Here is an 18916-nt window from a genome sequence, read left to right as displayed (position 1 = left end):
ATCCGGCCACTCTACCGCTGAGCCACCGCCGCCGTCAAGAACAGAAGCTCTACAGTGATATAAGGTCAAACCAGTGGTTCCCAAAGTGGGGTCCGGGGACCCCCAGGGTGTCCTTGAGAGAGTTCCAGCTAAATGATAGTTAGAAACCAAATGGACCATTATGGGTCTGTGACTCTGAGAACACACACACACACACACACACACACACACACACACACACACACACACACACACACACACACACAGCACAGGCAGCTCCACGACAACATACCCCCAAGTTTATGCAACGTCATGAAATATTCACGATATCCGATCCAAAAATTCACCTCCTCTCTTTCGGGTGAGAAATTATGGCTGCAGTCAGCTCTCTCTCTCTCTCTCTCTCTCTCTCTCTCTCTCTCTCTCTCTCTCTCTCCCTCCCTCCAAGTGGGCGTCCGGCACTATAGCCTGCAATGGGCGAGGGGGGTGCTATAAATAGACAACCAACCCCCACGAAAATCACATCAGCCGGATAGGATAGGATAGGATAGGTAGGACTGCAGTGTCGATACTTCTTGGGATGGCTCACTTTTGTTTCTTTATTTTATTGAAGTATAGCCTAGAGTATAGACTGTTCCTGTGCCGCACGCACACTATAGGCTATAGCCTTGGATCAAAGACTGTCATAGATAAATGATCTGTTATGCAAACTAAGCCACATGGATTGTGTACATCTGACCATAATCTTCTTGTTCCAATAAGACTGTGTACTCCACATGCGCTCTCATTCCAGGCTGTTGTCATCTACATGTTTTTGTTCCACATCATAGACAGAAGACATACTGTAGCCTATACTCATTGGTACACACAGATGGCAAGGTGCACGGTTGGGACCGGATGCCGCTTTCATCTCTCTCACGCACGCACGCACGCACTCGCACACACACACACACACACACACACACACACACACACACACACACACACACACACACACACACACACACACACACATTTGTTGTGCAACCGTGAGTCAACTCAACGCGTATGGGCCAGCTGTGCACATGCACACACACAGCGGTGTGCACGGTGCCAAAGCACTGCATGGGTTATTAAAGCGTCGAGGCGCGTTTCGCCTTCAGCCAAACCAAGCCAATTAAGACCACACTCAGTTAGGCAGCCTTGTCTTCTCCGTCATATCATCATATAACACACACACACACACACACACACACACACACACACACACACACACACACACACACACACACACACACACCATGCTACTAACCTTACTGATCTGAAAGTTCTCCGAGACTAAAGTTTCCTGGATGTCCACGTCTCGGGGGGTGGGGGTCCCCGCCGCACTGCCGTACCCCGAGGGCGACCCCATGGACCCCCCCGTCGGAGAGGAGGTGGTCAGCCCGTCGAGCACCTTCCGAAACTTCTTCATGTTGTTGTTGTTGTTGTGGTTGACCCAATAAACGCAGATTTGTATAGCCTACTCTTTTAAGAACCCTCCAAAGACGTTATATATCTTCCTCTGTCTCTGAATGAAAGGCGACGCGAGTAGGTTTGGAATGAAAATAAAATAAATGCAATGTTTTTTTTTTTTTATTATCCTTGTTTTCTTGCAGTATATAAAGCCTTTTTGGTGCTTCGTTCGTTTCCTTTGCTTCTCTTTAAGAAGGATTTAAAAAGTCACAGAAGGACCTCATCTTGTCCGTCTGCAGGCTGCTGAGACGAGCCGTCCGTTCGGGTGATGGAGGAGGAAAAGAAACAGGAAAACAATAAATGACTCCGTTCTGTTCGGAATTATAACTTGCCAATTTGCAGATGCACGGCGAGGCGATCGATTGTCAAACCGCAGCATTCACCGCTGTCCGTCGAAACTACTTAACTTCATGTTTCTGTTTTCTCTTCTTTTCTTTTCTTTTTCTTTGCCACGCTAGAGCCACAGCCACTTCATGGCGTGCACGGTGCACGCTGCATGCAGGGCAATCCGGTTATCTCAACATAATCAGCGACCCTATAGCGACGGGGTGGTGGTGGTGGTGGTGGTGAGTGAGTGCGGTTTGATATACACACAATTGTTATTTTTACAAGGACTTGACGTATAGGCTATATGTAGACCATTCCAATGGCATTAAAAAAAGACCCTATACTTCACGGCACTGTAAACCATAGCATAGACGCAGAAGAGCTGGTGGTGATGTTGTTGATGATTGGTTAAACGCGTCTGGACTGGAGGCATCAAAAACAACTACAAATATATATATAATCGAATGAAGCCAAAGTAGGAGCTCTTCAGAAGTGACGGGGTTGAGAACTGGCACTAATCTATAGTCGTGCCTGTCGAGGTGGAATGGTGTTCATTCAGTTGTTTTCGTCACCTCTCTCTCTCTCTCTCTCTCTCTCTCTCTCTCTCTCTCTCTCTCTCCCCTGCAGAGCGGAGGGGAGCTGTCCGCGGTGCTGAAACACATCCAGCCGGGGCCACTCCTCCTCCTCCCGCCCTCCCCTCGCCAGCGATTGGATGAGGGCTTTAAATCAACGTACAGTAAAATATACTGAATGGAATGGCACACAAACAAACCCCTATGTGCTGTACATTACGACAGCAAAACACGCCGTGCATAATAATGGCAGAAGGCATATGTTTGATATGATACGTCAACATCTCTCAGATAATATGCAATTGACTGCACCATGCACTGAGGTATAGGCTTTATGACTCAGAGACCTTTACATTTGACATCTTCAAATATTTAGTGTGGGCTGAGAGAGAGAGAGAGAGAGAGAGAGAGAGAGAGAGAGAGAGAGAGAGAGAGAGAGAGAGAGAGAGAGAGAGAGAGAGAGAGAGAGAGAGAGAGAGAGAGCCTCTAAGTGACTGGCCCCAGGTCAGGCGGTATAATTGTATAAGTGCTTACATCACCATCAGCCTGCCCTGGGCTGTATACTTCATGTTATCATGAGTGAGAAGATTCTTGTTATCAAGTCTGAACACTATTTTCACTGTATAGTTTCTTCTCCTTCTCCTTCACGGTGCAATATGATATTTTCCGTCAGTTTCTGCAAGAATGAAGAGGTCTATATAAATCATGTTACGGTTTTGAGACGACGAGTATATATAAGCCTGCATGCATTTTGTATTTCATGAAGTGATTCAGTTTCACTTCAGGAATGCAAAACAATCAACAGTCATTAAGTCATGTCAAATGTTATGAAGCACATTTAAAGGGACACTTCACCCTTTTTTGCAAAAAAAACGTATATGTTAATGACGTTTACAATATTTAGAACACTTTCTTGTGGTTTTAGATATGTTGGATTTTAGCAGTGTCCACAACGTCATGGACACTGGGCTCACTTCCTTCCTCGACTACAATTCCCATAATGCTTTGGTGCAGTGCTCACTCAGCGTCCTCAGCAAGGAATCAAGCTCCATTTTCAAAACACATCGTGAGGGGGAAAAAAGTAGTGTCCTATACTTCGTTGTACAAGTGTGCTTGCGGATGCCTGCTTTGAAAGTACCAACCGTTTAATGCAATGATGTTATGCCTCATCACAGGGTGCAGGGTCATTTTGTCTATAGTGCGAAATTTTCTGAGGGTTGCAGGGTGTCATATAGCTGCTTCACAATGTCCCGCCAATCTAAGCAATTCATCAGCTGCATCCGCACGTGCGCGCACCAACCCCCCCCCCCCCCCCCCCCCCCCCCTATTCAGGAAAATATGATAATAAGGCCCCGGCGTTGAATATTCAAAAGCTAACAAATTCCTCTGAGCTTATTCAGAACCGCATCAGATCAGACAATGCCTCAATGTCATTTCGCGGCTTTAAAAAAAAAATGCATTTAATGAAGGACACGCGTCAAAACGGTGTGTCAGATGGGTTCACCGTCGATGCAGTCACCACTCATTTGGTTTGGAGCGCAGCAATTGTTCTAATGTAATCGTCACTTTGCCAGAGAGAAAAGCGCCTGCATATTTATTACGGTCCTGTTATAATACTGTGCCCTTTTCCTTTCACCGCACACTGTACACACCAACAGGCAAGGCTGTGCAATCAAAGACAGCCCAAAGGCCACGGCGATAATTAAAGCTCACTCTACTAAATACGGAGGCGTGCAGGGTATAGATTGTGTTGGCGGGCTGCGCTTGACCTCAGTCAGAGACGAGGAGGATCGAGGAAGATGAATGTGTTCATACGCTCTGATTGACAAAGTGATTTACAGGAATGGATTGAATTGACTACAGTGAGTACACACAGGGCATGCATCCAATGGGTTGTCAAAGAAAAACATATATAAGAGATGCAGTATACACAGTATACAGTCTATACACAGTATAAGAATCATCAATGGTAAAGATGAAGTGCAGTGATTTTTGTATTTCTTCATGCGTTTATGAGGTGACAATACTTCATTAGACCCCTTAGGTTGTGGTTGTTATGTTGCAATGACGTCTTCCCTTTGTATTTAGGGTTTCTTCCTGTAGGCTGCATGGAACCTTTGACTGAGGCTGCAGTCAAACGTGCAAATGGAAAAAAAAACAGTGATATAGTGACATCAGGTAACAAGAAGACTCGCCACATTTACCCTTTTTGGCGAGTTATCTTGAGAAATCGCCGAAACGTGAAGAAAAACCCGCCAGAATGTGAAGAAGCGTCGCCGCGGGGGCGACGCTTCTTCACATTCTGCCGATTTTTCTTCACTTTTCGGGGCACTTTCAGCAAAAGGGGAAGAAATCTCGCCAAAGGTGAAGAAGACTCGGCGGGTCGAGTCCTCTCGTATTCTGACATCACACTATCACCCCCTCCCCCTGTATGTGGGTGCAGCTTCAGTTCAGGTGGATCACCACCCACTGCAGGCAAACTAGGCGTACTTAAAGGACAACTTCAGTTTTTTTCAACCAAGGTTCATGTTTTAGGTTGTTATTAGAGAAAGTAAAAGATGAGTGTTAATTTCTTTTCATTTGCTGCTTTCTTTCGTTTTAGGGATTTTAGCTGTTTTTGACAGGGGGGCGGGGGCATTCGAGCATGTTGCTAAATATGTATTTATTTACCAAATTTTATAGCGATTAATTTTTTTATTATTTACTCTAGTCCTACTAGACCCCAAGAAATTATATTTGACCACAAAAGATCACAAGATCTACTGAATGTGTCAAACATTGACATATTGAGCCTATGACACAGTGTGGCTCATTCAGTAGATCATGTGATCTTCCGTGACCATATGTAATTTCCTGGGGTCTAGTAGGACTATATAGTAAATAATAAAAAAATAAATCGCCATAATATTTTGTAAATAAATACATATTTAGCCCCATGCTCGAATGCCCCCGCCCCCCTGTCAAAAACACCTAAAATCCCTAAAATGAAAGAAAGCAGCAAATGAAGAAAAATGAACACTCATCTTTTACTTTCTCTAATAACAACCTAAAACATGAACCTTGGTTGAAAAAAACTAAAGTTGTCCTTTAATGAACTGGTGGGTGTGTCCACATAAAAACAACATTTTAACAAATACGGTACACTTTTTTTTTTTAATAATCTTATCTCCTCCTTATATAATAATAATACCTGATGATCATGTTTTAGGGTGGAAGAATATTACGGCACTGCATCTTTAATGTATCTATTTGTAAGGCATTACAAGTGCACAGCTCTCAGACTTATCCGAGAGCCCTGTTTATGCTTTGGCTATTTAAAAATGTACAAGTTTGCAACGTGATCTTATAGATCTGCAATTTTCATGTGGCCTATGGCATGTGACTCCAAATTAGGGATGCAAGGATGAAAGTGGTGGCTTTTGTAATGGCTATTTTAGAATGCCAAATAGACTGCCAAATATTATGCATTGTGTATTTCTCTGCCTTCCATTCAGTCTCATTGAAGCATTCTCCGTCTAACTCAACTGCAGCTGTCAATCTAACAGCTGACTTGACTCCTCCACGCTGTCAGCAAAGGTATACTTATTTGTGTGTCACCCTCATCTCTGTTAAGACTAGACTATAAGGACTGTCTGAGAATAGGGTTGGGGAGGCTTGCGCCTGGAGGGGCTGCTGGAACAGGCAAGGAGGCCTGTTCCTCACTCTCTTTATGTTGTTACTCAGCCAACGCAGGGAAGCTGGAAGTACCCTCACTAAAAACGCTGGGACAACGCTCCACACGTCCCAAACTCTTCTCCCTTCTGGCTCCAAAACTGTGGAATGCACTTCCCATTGCAGTCAGAACTGCAGCATCACTCCCAATCTTCCGCCGTAGTCTGAAAACCCACCTTTTCAGACTCCATCATGGCCCATAGCACTTACCCTAACCCCTTAGATAGCATTTCTGTTGACTTAGATAGCATCTGATACAGACTTATAGCATGTTATGTAGACAGCACTATAATTGCATTGCATATAGTCATAGCACGCCATAGTACATATGTGTAGTATATATATATATATATATATATATATATATATATATATATATATATATATATATATATATATATAGTTTATATGTATAGTCTCATAATATAGATATTCCACTGTTACTTTCTTAGCTTACGCATGTTTTATGATAAATGCTTTTTTGTGATGTATTCCCATGCTTTTTGTTCTTGCTTAATGTAAGTCGCTCTGGATTAAGAGCGTCTGCTAAATGCCTAAATTGAAATTGTAAATTCAATCCATTCTCAATACTTCACCCTGAAGAACTTTGTCAATCCTTCATCTTTGGAAGATTATTTAATCTACAGCACTTTCAAACATGTTGTGCCCGAGGCACAATAGACCAAGTCCAAATCGATGTATTCATAGCGAAAATGGATGATCTACAAGCAATGTGACACATTGTGTGGTTGTTGGTTTAACATTATTACGTTTTTTTTTTTTCAAAATAAGACAGACAAAAAAAGAAGAAGAAAAAACAAGGCATGATTTCATTCTGAATGAGTCATTACTCATTGCATTACAATAAGTTACACTGCTATAGATTGTGTAAAGAGTGGAGGACAAATACATTGTGAGGTTGTTGATCAGCTGTTTTTGATATTTAAAAAGAAAAATGTGTTGACAGTTTTTAAATAAACAAACGAGTTGAAAGTGCATGGTAAAGCGTATCACATTTTCTTCTGTACTGGGTGCACACTAAGTACCGATTTAGTACATGAAAGGAAATGCAATTATATAATGTGTGGTTTTCTCTGACAGAGGATTTGTCTCACGTCGGCACACCACTTGGGCCCTGCACCGGAATAGAGAGACTGTTGTGCACACACATTCATATACTAACATGCACCAATGTGTTCACACACACACACACACACACACACACCTGTGCGCTCACGTTTCTATGGCTGCATTCGTACGTATGAGGAGTACCTCTCATTGATTTCTGTCGACTTTCCCTGACCTTCAGCCCCCGGTGGGAGGCTGCGAGCGGAGGAACAGGCAGGAAGGCATATTCACTGCAGAGAAGATAATAAAGCACCGAAGTCCTGACGTCACTGTCAGTAGAGGGCGTCAGTCCACAGGTCTGTGTACTTTTTATTTGCATTGTAATCTCCATAGGGGGATATTAGATTGCCTCATATAAGAACTGACCACCAGCCTTTTCACTCATATGGATATGAAGCATCGACTGGAGGTGGAAATGTACAAATATACCCAAAGAGTAACAAAATAAGCTCTATAGAAACGAGTCGAACAACCCAGAGACTACATTTCCGGGTAGGCGGGGTTGCTGCATCTGCCCGTCGCACAACAGAAACTGAATGTTAATTAAGTTTATTTAAAATGTTATGTTATTGATATTTAATGTTTCGCGGTTAGTACGAGTCGAGTCACCACCAGCTGAGCTTAAGTCAACGAGGAATCTCAGGAACGCAATGTGTTGAGCTGGGCGTGACGTATATTAGCAGCAGCGACATTGCCTTCATATGTAGTTTCAAGGCTTTTGCGGCCAAATTAATTCCATTTCTCCAGAAACTGGCTGTATCAAATATAAATGGACATCATTAACGATGCACAGCCACAGACAGAAAGGCCGGGGTGCTCGTTTTATTTTTCAAACACAGTTCTTATATGAAGCGACCTAAAATCGCCCTATGGGGATTACAATGCAAATAAAAAAATACATGAACCTGTGTATTGGCGCCCTCTACTGAAAGTGACGTCAGACTTTGGTGCTCTATGGTTTCCCAATGAAAGAGCACACACGTGCACATACTGCACCGCGCACACACACACACATGTACAACTCTCATTGGGCCAACTTGTGTTATGGTTTGCAGAAAGTTGAACCCACAAGCAGAGCCAAACACAGGAACCAAGTTAAGGTATTTATTCACAATAAGTGAATGGGAAGGTAGCATAAAACAAACATGAAGGCTGAGAAGAGCAGGCAGGACAGGCGGCAGGCAGATGAACAGGTGAGCTGGGTTCTGGAGGAGAGGAGAGCTTGGTTCTGGAGGAGAGGAGAGCTGGGTTCTGGAGGAGAGGAGAGCTGGGTTCTGGAGGAGATGAGAGCTGGGTTCTGGAGGAGAGGAGAGCTGGGTTCTGGAGGAGAGGAGAGCTGGGTTCTGGAGGAGAGGAGAGCTGGGTTCTGGAGGAGATGAGAGCTGGGTTCTGGAGGAGAGGAGAGCTGGGTTCTGGAGGAGAGGAGAGCTGGGTTCTGGAGGAGAGGAGAGCTGGGTTCTGGAGGAGAGGAGAGCTGGGTTCTGGAGGAGATGAGAGCTGGGTTCTGGAGGAGAGGAGAGCTGGGTTCTGGAGGAGAGGAGAGCTGGGTTCTGGAGGAGATGAGAGCTGGGTTCTGGAGGAGAGGAGAGCTGGGTTCTGGAGGAGAGGAGAGCTGGGTTCTGGAGGAGAGGAGAGCTGGGTTCTGGAGGAGAGGAGAGGAGCTTGAGCTGCAGGAAACACACAGAAGCAAAACACTATAGGAATACTAGGAACTAAGAGATTACTAAACCTCACTACTAGGAATTATAACAGGTCATTTCGAGGAAGCAATCTGATTGGTTGAAACGGCTTCTAGCCGTGGATCAAACCAGCACCATTCACCACCTAATCAAAACAAAGTTTTACAAAGGCTTTTACCAGAGCGCTAGCAAACTCGGTGGCTAGGCTAGCTAGTTTCTTGGGACATTTGTGGTCGTAGTGGCGCTTGCGGAACGAGACGAAGACTGCATCACTGTCGTGGCAATAATCACGTTAAACCACACCCTCGAGTGTAATATTGCTTAAGTAAACGCTGGAATAAATGAGATATCGGCAAATAAGTGATATTACACTTACCCCTAAACTTATTTGTGATTTTTACTATTTAAAAAACCTTTTAAAATAGTTAAAATAGCTGATCTACAAGCTCACAACATGTAGATGGGCTAGTTATTAACTATTTTAAAATGATTTTCAAAATAGTAAAAAAAAAGGCAAATAAGTTTAGGGATAAGAGATAAAGGTGGCGCAAGATGTAGCCCTTAAGTGTAAATATGTTCTTGAGGTCATTGTTTATCCGCATGAATCACAAAGGCTAATTTGACCTTTGATATACTCAAATAACCCAAAAAACTAAGTTCAGTCAGAGAACAAATTTAGAAAATATATTTATTGAGCATAATTGAGCATAGATATATATGAAGCATAGATTGGCGTCAGGGATCTGTCCCTATTCATTCTCTTCATATTTTAGTTGTAAATTATAAACAAAGTAGAATTACAGGGAAATAATAAGAGCCCCATGCAGGGGGGGGGGGATCTAGAAACAGAGCCTGTATACAGGTGGATGCTGGGGAGGCGGTGGGATTTGCAAAAACTTCAAGGGCAGCAGGTTAGCAGCGAGCGAGGCAGGGAGACGCACTTCAGCACGGCGGGAGAGAAGCCAGGAAGGTAGGTTTAAATAGCCGCTCTGATCAGGTAAAGAGTGCATGAGACATAGTATAGTCACCTGATCAGGTATAGGCGCGCTCACGAGTTGCCTGCCTGAACTAGCGCCACAGGCTTCGCATCATTTCCTGCACTGGCGGCACACTGAAAAAGACCATCTATAGGCTTCAGAGTTCATGCAGCTCTGCTATTCTTTCGGTCCAAGACACACACGTCACATGCAGCAAAGCACATGTCACTCTGAGCCTGAGGATGCTTCGTTGTGACCAACCTCCAACCTCCAAGTGCCGTGTTGTGTTGACTCTCAACGCCAGGCCTACTGGATAGAGAAGTAGTGGAATGTTACCGTCTGCAAACAACCACCCAATTAGACCTGCCAATCCCACCTTATTTCCATGCACTGGCACCGGTGGATAGATTAATGATAAACATGACTTGACCTCAAGGAAATTAGTCTGCTCGTTGCGTGCTCACGGGTGTGCACACATGTGCGATGATGTGCCTCGTTTAGTTGCCTGGGGAAACGGCAAAAAAGGTTTATTTACTTGTTTCCGTTTGCAACAACAGCAACTCGTATTGCCTCGACAGACATCCTCCGTCAAATCCAGAGCGTGACGAGTCCCGGTTTTCTTCCCTCAACTCAAGGGTGGAATGAGCAAACAGTACGTGATCCGTCCAGCAGCCATTCAATCAATACTGCATCCACTTCTGGAGCGCTGCTTTTCAGCTCCTCAGCTCCATCGATTCAACCTCCCACGTACAGTACTGTACACAGTGGTTTAACTAGTATTATCATTTTTTTTTCTCTCTCTGTTATTTCTTTGCCCCTCTCTGCTTCGTTGTCAAGTTATTCCCCCTCTGCTCTGCTCAAGGTTGTTCCTGCCAGCGGACTATTGACTGATCTCGTCACGGCAAGCCACGCTGAAGCTATGAACACATTGTGTAACTCTTGAAATAGGTGAACTGCTCCACTGCAGATATATATATAGGGCTTGGCCTATACACACACGCATTACAATGTCCTACGTATAGCCCCAATATGTTCCCTCAGTCCCTACGCTCATTCTGTAGCTCCGAGATGAGGTCACACCCACGGCAGCTCCCACCACGGTTCAGAAACGGAGCATGGTTTCCAAAAGGAACGCTTCTTACCCTTTTCTGCACAATGAATCCAAAAAGTGAAGAGCTACCAGAGTGCTAAACTAATTTAAACTTAGGAACGGCCAAGAAAATCCAAGTTTAAACGGTTAAACGAGTGTTTAAATTGGTCGTTTAGCATGTTTTTCAAAGAAATTTAAAGGCGCTCTCTGCCCACCACAGGAACACATATCTGAGACAACAGAGTGTGTGTGCGTGTGCGTGCGATGGGAATTCGAACCGAGCTCCCCCAGAGGTAGTTTCGAAGTGTCCTGGACCTTGAGCGGGACGACTCTGTCTGAACCCCTAAAAGAGGGTATGCGCATGCGTAAAGTGAATGGCACATCGAGTGGCAAAGCAACATGCAAAGTGAGTTTAACATTGTTTAACGTTGTTTAATGCAATCAGATATGACTTTTCTGTGTGGATGTGTGGGCTGTCAAGGCCAGAAAGTCGTTTTTTTGCCACTCAGTTGGCCTTCCTGCATAACTTCCTGGTTTGATGATGATGTCACGTGCATACCCTCTATTGCGACCGATGAGCAGGTTGGAAATGAATCCCAATGCATTTTTCCCATAGACATTTCAAAAAGTATTTATTTAAAGACCTTTTAAGCGTCGTACAAAGCCAACTCGAGTTGTGACAAATCATGACAACAAACACAATATTTTGGACCAAACAAATAATTATAAAGAAGAAAAACCACAAAGAAAGTGTTGTAACCTGCCGTTTTTTTTGTACTTTCTAATTTGTTTGGCCCAAAACATTGTGGCATGCATAAACAAACAACATTGTGTTTATTTGGCTTCGGCAGAGCTATGACACACACAGGCGCGGCGCCAAATCTTTGGGAGATTTAACCTCCGGTAGCATGCTGTAAAGAAAGCACAAAACCAACCAGATGTTGTTGTGCTTTACTGTCGAGTGAGAAAACAATGCTGCACATTAAGTCAAACCCCCTCAGGGTCCCGTCCTGCAGTTCTTTTTTAAACCAGTGATGTAGACAATGCACCTCCTCAACTGGTGCTGGCACTTATTTACATGAGGCAGTCAGAGGCACAGCAGAATGCATTTCTTACATCTCGCCATTATCGGGCCATCATATTCTCTCCCTCCTTCCCACATGATTCCTGGTAAAAGGGTCTCCACTGGCGCTCCTCGCTTTAGCGGAACTTTCAAACACGGTCGTTTTGCCCGAGAAAATGAGAAAAGTCGTTCTTGCGGACTTAAAGCAGGAAGATATTCGTTGCGGGATGTGGGCTCTCAGCCAATACTGTGCTGCGATATGGACTTAAAGCAGGAAGATATTCGTTGCAGGATGTGGGCTCTCAGCCAATACTGTGCTGGGGTTACGTTTAACAGCCCATTTATATGGAAATGAGTTGGTCTCCCGACGGACGAGCTGCACCTCTCCGGCTCTCTGATCGACTCCATCCCAATGTTACTCAATTACCAGAGCTTCCTATTGGCCACGGTGCCGTGGCCTTAATTAGGAGTTGATTAGAAAAAGAAGAATAGAAAACGGCAACTCTTAGTTGGCTCAGCCCACCATTGTAGACTTTTACCACAGCCTGTGTGTGTATGTGTATGTGTGTGTGTGTGTGTGTGTGTGTGTGTGTGTGTGTGTGTGTGTGTGTGTGTGTGTGTGTGTGTGTGTGTGTGTGTGTGTGTGTGTGTGTCAGCTATCTGAGTCACATCAGAATGCTGTGGCATAGTGGCTTTCCAACTTTTTATCCTGAAGTACCACCAAAGAAAATATTTGGCTCTCCATGTACCACCCTAATAAATAACATTATTTATGCATTTATTTAGTCAGTTAAAATACAGGAGCTGCCCTTTTTGTTCCATTCCTAAGTCAATATAATGCTGCTGCTCTGACAAAACTCTGTCTAATCACTAATCAGTACAACTGATGATATTTCTAATGTGATTAATAATTACCTTCCATTAACGGCTAGCTGTGCTGTCGTGCCCATTTCAGCACGGCTGGATAGCCTATAGTTCAACCAATTGCTTGGTCAGAAGAACCACCTGTAGTAATATACAAATATTTCATTCCACTTTTGTCTTTTTTCCCCTCCTTTTTTGGGGCGACTCCACTGTGGCACCAGTGGTTGAGAACAGTGTTGTTTTTGGCAGCACATTCTGATTTTAGTTTTAGTCATATAGACTCTTGAATAGCTTTAATTTAGTTTTAGTCACGGAATGTGAAAATAGCCGAGCTACAAGCTCACAAAGCGTCGCACTGCGACGCGTTGTGAGCTTGTAGATATGCTATTTTCAGCATGCAACCAAGTGTAAAATAACTGTAATATACTCGATCTCTTGTCCACTAGTCCCCTCCTAAAATTTTACTCTAGTTTGTATTTGTTGACAAAATCGTCAGTATATTTATAGTCTTAGTTTTAGTCATCATAGCTTTGTTTTCATGTAGTTTCCATTTAGTTTTCGTCAGTGGAAAAAAGTAGTAGTTTTTTGTCATAGTTTTAGTCGACGAAAACAACTTGGGAACTTTAGTGTACTGAATTACTACAGAAAACAGTCAAAACACACCGTCAGATTGCTGTGTTCCTCCGTAGTAATACAATGAGCCGAGAAGTGGAATCAATACAAGTCAAGCATGGATGGGTTTTAGGATTGCGAGTCATCAATGTTTTCGCTGGCTGTTTCGCCCAATGACTCCACGTTGAATTGAATTGATCGAGCAGTGACACACGTGCATCTGCCAAATAAAACAGCCACGCCTTGGACTGAGAAATAAACCGAACCGGCTGTCCCAACTAGATTTATCTCCTGGTATTGATTCACTTTGGTTTATTGGCCATTACAGCTACTATTCTCATAGGGACCCCCCCCCATCAGTACAACTGGTGAGGTAACAAACAGCAGCTTTACATGCAGACTGTAGACTGTTATATAGGACATTACAAGTTGCCACTGCTATACATTTAACACACACACACACACACACACACACACACACACACACACACACACACACACACACACACACACACACACACACACACACACACACACACACACACACACACACACACACACACACAGGGCATGTTCAAGCCTGAATGAAGGAATCAATGCATTCATTAGTGTCTTAATTGTCTCAAGACCCGGTTTACGGAAGTATTAACAACCAATGACAACATATGAATTATCTCCGCCAGGTCGGAATACCGGCAGAAAATATTTCCACCCCCTGCCCATCTAACCGCGGACACCGCTGGACCGATCTTCGTGAAACTCACTCATCTATTTAAGGGACCAAAGATCTGGCCTTGGTGAGGCACTAATGAACCACGACTGGATTTGTCTGTGTATCTACACGCCCCCCCAACTCTTTCTGATTTAGCAATTGGAAGGATCATTGTTTTTATTGTAATTACCCCAACCCCCATGATCTGATTATTGATTTTCATGTCTCGCTCACAACCAGTTGAGGTGAGGTGACCTCCCTTGTATGCTCGTTAGGCATTTGCAGGTTCAGTGTCAAGGTCAGACTGTCTCATGCATGCCAATTATGCTCCTGTTGCCTATACGATCCATAATGCCAGCACTAGGAATGTGTGTGGGAATTTCGAGCTGTGGTAACCTAACACAGAACCAATTAACCCATTCTGAACGGGCACCCATTTTGGCATCAGCATCATGTTATGCTTTAGCTATTGAAAAATAGCAGATCTACAAGCTCGTATCGCGCCACCGAGTGGCGCGATACGAGCTTGTAGGTCTGCTATTTTTTGAAAAATCGAAGAACGACTGACATTTTTAGAATCTGATCTCAGGTCAGAATGGGTTAATAGATACTAGACCTGTACGTGCCCGTCGCAGTCGGCCACCGGCCCACTTGGGAATGATGCATCTTTGGGAACCTAATGATATCCGTTGTCATATAGCACCCGTCAGCCGGTGTCCCACATGGATATCTGTGTATGTGCCTGTGTGTGAAGACTGCACATTGACTGTGAAAAGTGTACTTGGCAATCAATCCGGCCGACTGGCAGAGCCTGATTGGTTGAGCCTCAATTGGCTGAGGCAGAGGCTGGAAATTGCACAGGTGAAATGAGTTGGCCTCATTAGGCCCACTGGCAGAGCCTGGCCCAGGTGAAAGGAGTTGGCCTCATTAGGCCTATACTGGCAGAGCCTGGCCCAGGTGAAAGGAGTTGGCCTCATTAGGCCCACTGGCAGAGCCTGGCCCAGGTGAAAGGAGTTGGCCTCATTAGGCCCACTGGCAGAGCCTGGCCCAGGTGAAAGGAGTTGGCCTCATTAGGCCCACTGGCAGAGCCTGGCCCAGGTGAAAGGAGTTGGCCTCATTAGGCCCACTGGCAGAGCCTGGCCCAGGTGAAAGGAGTTGGCCTCATTAGGCCCACTGGCAGAGCCTGGCCCAGGTGAAAGGAGTTGGCCTCATTAGGCCTATACTGGCAGAGCCTGGCCCAGGTGAAAGGAGTTGGCCTCATTAGGCCCACTGGCAGAGCCTGGCCCAGGTGAAAGGAGTTGGCCTCATTAGGCCCACTGGCAGAGCCTGGCCCAGGTGAAAGGAGTTGGCCTCATTAGGCCTACTGGCAGAGCCTGGCCCAGGTGAAAGGAGTTGGCCTCATTAGGCCTACTGGCAGAGCCTGGCCCAGGTGAAAGGAGTTGGCCTCATTAGGCCTACTGGCAGAGCCTGGCCCAGGTGAAAGGAGTTGGCCTCATTAGGCCTACTGGCAGAGCCTGGCCCAGGTGAAAGGAGTTGGCCTCATTAGGCCCACTGGCAGAGCCTGGCCCAGGTGAAAGGAGTTGGCCTCATTAGGCCCACTGCACTGGCAGAGCCAGACCAGAGCCTTTTGTGGTGGTTCTGGAGAACTGTGGGTCTGACCGCGACTATATCTGGCACTGCACTCCCTGCGGGGGTGTGGATCACGTGTGTTGAATGTGAAGTCGGTGGGGAAAATTGTTATCAAGTTACCTGCATTACACACACGCAGAAAGAGACGTGGCGCATTTATCCCATTCTGACCTGAGATCAGATTCATACGAGGTTTTCCACTGGACACACACTGGTCTGATTAACCCATTCTGACCTGAGACCTCAGATTCTAAAAATGTCAGTCGTTCTTCGATTTTTCAAAAATAGCAGACCTACAAGCTCGTATCGCGCCACTCGGTGGCGCGATATGAGCTTGTAGATCTGCTATTTTTCAATAGCTAAAGCATAACATGATGCTAACACCAAAATGGGTGCCCGGTCAGAATGGGTTAAAGTAGGATACAGTACTAACCATCTACTTTATTATTACTCTAATTTATTATGCAAGCCAATGTTCCATTAAATTTTTCATCGGTCTGAGCAGACACTCCAACCTTCTGAGCGCAACTTTTAATAAACTGTAGCCTACTAGGTCAGTTCAATAAATGAAAATGTATCAATTATTACTCAGTAGATGTGAACACATGTAGACTAGAGGAATAAATGTTGACAAAATGTTGTGTACAAAAATACACTATAGGCCTAAACATGAGTCAACAAAATAACGATGCATTGACATACTGACATCGATATTGTTTTTAGTTCAATGTTTGTTTTAAAAACGCCATTGACAAGGGAAAATATAATAATAATAATAATAATGGATTTTATTTATAACGCACTTTATATTTGCAAGAATCTCAAAGTGCTACAGCAGTGAATAAAAGCAAAAGAAACAACACACCATTAAAAACCTCTAAAAGAACAGGAACATTAATACATAAGGGCAAGGCTATAAAAATGCTTTGGTAAAAAGGAAACTTTTGAGTCCTCTCTTAAAAGAGTCTACCGACATCTTGTCCCTAACAAAAAACATTAAATGCCATTAACAAACAATAAAGATAATTTAATGTTTGTTTTTAGTTCAATGTTTGTTTTACATCACCTAATCAACATGAGTTAGACTTTAATATGTTAGCGCCCCTCACTTCACACGGGTGAGATTTGAGTAAGTGTCTCGGCTGTGCACAGGAGAACCATGTCTTTAATTATATCCTGATTTGTCAAACTTTAACGTAGGATAACGGTGTACGTTTTATATAACGTACACCAGTTCGTCACCTGGGTCTCAAATACATGGTCTCAATCCCTGCCTTTGGTTTTAGATATGGTGACATTCAGGATAATGTAAAGGATGATTTTTTCCTTCCTTTTTTCAAAACATGACTTTAGGATTATAGGGTACAACAAAATGTTCCTGCGTGGGAAGATACGGCGTTGGTCGGCCTAATCCTGCCCAGCGTGAGAGGTGTGTGCAGAACACGCTGTGAGACGGGATAAGGCAGGCAGACAGACTGACAGACACAGACAGACAGCATCTGTCCCAGTGAGTAATACAAAGAAACACAGGTCTGTGAGTCATCAATTATTTCGTACTAACATGACATGGCCTGCAAGCCTGTGTGTTTCCATGTGTGGTGAAATAACCATTTAACACAAAAAATGCTGGAAACGTATCCATACGCTTTATTAATATCGAACGCCGTACGCGCGAAGCGTATGTATACGTTTTATACGTTTTTTTATTGCTTACTGTACATCAACGTCCTATGCTCCAGGACACCGAAGAAAATAACAGCTTTCGTCTCCAGGAAGCTCCAATATGTGATCCGGGAGTAAAAAGCCCCTCCCTCCTGAAAAGAGGTCTGTCTGTGGCGAAGACGCTCCCTCCTCCAATGCCTCCATTACACGTATGGGTCTGCACGGCAACGGCATAGACCAACGCAGATGTCAGGGCATCTAAAATGGAGTTACCCATACTCTAGTGTCTGTGAATACACTCGATTCCCCCTCCCCTCCTGTTTCTACATGGTTTCTCCCGAGGAAGCTTTGTGGGGGGAGTCTCTTGATCGCTTTGGCAGTTTGAGTTCCCCCCCCCAGGCCCCACTGCGCCTTGCGATCGCCTTGCACCGCCGACACAGCCCTCTCTAATTCTTTCCAACGACAACTCACCGGTCTGCCGCCTCATTCTCGGAAATATAAACCCGTATATAAACCAATAATAATCTCCAACGGTCGATCGCCATTTCACGGACAGGTATACGCGAAACGAATGACGTATTCTCGAAGGACCGCCATAGGAGAAGCAGTATACATCTGACCAACTGTCTTTTTTTCGCCGTCGCGTCAGCCATGTTTGGACAAAGAAGCAGTATACTAGGCTAGCAGATATCACACCGTGGAACCCCCCCCACACTGCGAGTTGCGATCGATCGTTTTGCAGTTTGCAATGCTACTCTCATTCTCGGAAAAAAGATTCTCGGCAGTTGATCACCATAATCGCCATAGCGCCTTCGCCAGCCAATTGCAGTGATAAGGCGTCTGGGACGTAATCGACCCGTTTGTAATGGATAACTAATACAATCCTAAGCTGCGGAAGCCATCGTGTTGTCTGTCATTTTGTCGAAATCACAGCCAGCCTGGCTACGCTTATCGCTCCTGTGGTTCATGTCCAGACATGTCGTGGAACCCCCCCCCCCCCCACTGCGAGTTGAGTCGCTCCTGTGGTTCATGTCCAGACATGTCAACCTCTCAAGTCACTGTTATGCTATCAAACGATCTGTTGATTTTGTTTACTGAGACAATGATCACATATGTGCATAGAATCATCATCATCATGACGTTATCATGACAGGCAGATATAAACATAAATAAAGTATCAACTACACACTGAATGAAAGCCCTAAATGTCTAATTTTAGGAGGAAAACAAATAAAATACACATATCCCATATACTGTTTGTCAATACTAGACTATTGAATCCATTTCATTTATAAAATTCTCTTTTTCAGAGAGAACTTTAGCCCATTCTGACCTGAGATCAGATTCATACGAGGTTTCCACTGGACACACACTGGTCTGATTAGAGAAAGCATGGACCTATAGAACTATTATTCAC

At 44.4% G+C, this 18916-nt stretch overlaps 1 protein-coding gene across 1 annotated transcript in view; it reads right to left on the bottom strand.

The window, feature by feature from the left end:
- The window catches only part of stxbp5l (syntaxin binding protein 5L), a gene marked incomplete at its 5' end in the record, with an annotated part of 281832 nt that extends 280400 nt beyond the window's left edge, over positions 1-1432 (bottom strand). Inside the window, one exon of the mRNA XM_083777165.1 lies at positions 1271-1432. Within this exon, the coding sequence (XP_083633291.1) occupies positions 1271-1432 (162 nt within the window). The remainder of the gene's footprint in view (positions 1-1270) is intronic.
- Positions 1433-18916: the final 17484 nt, after the last annotated feature.

This window comes from Protomyctophum parallelum (genome assembly GCF_964188405.1).
Source record: "Protomyctophum parallelum genome assembly, chromosome: 11".
Classification (NCBI taxonomy): Eukaryota; Metazoa; Chordata; class Actinopteri; order Myctophiformes; family Myctophidae; genus Protomyctophum; species Protomyctophum parallelum.
This window is presented reverse-complemented; position numbering and strand designations above follow the sequence as displayed.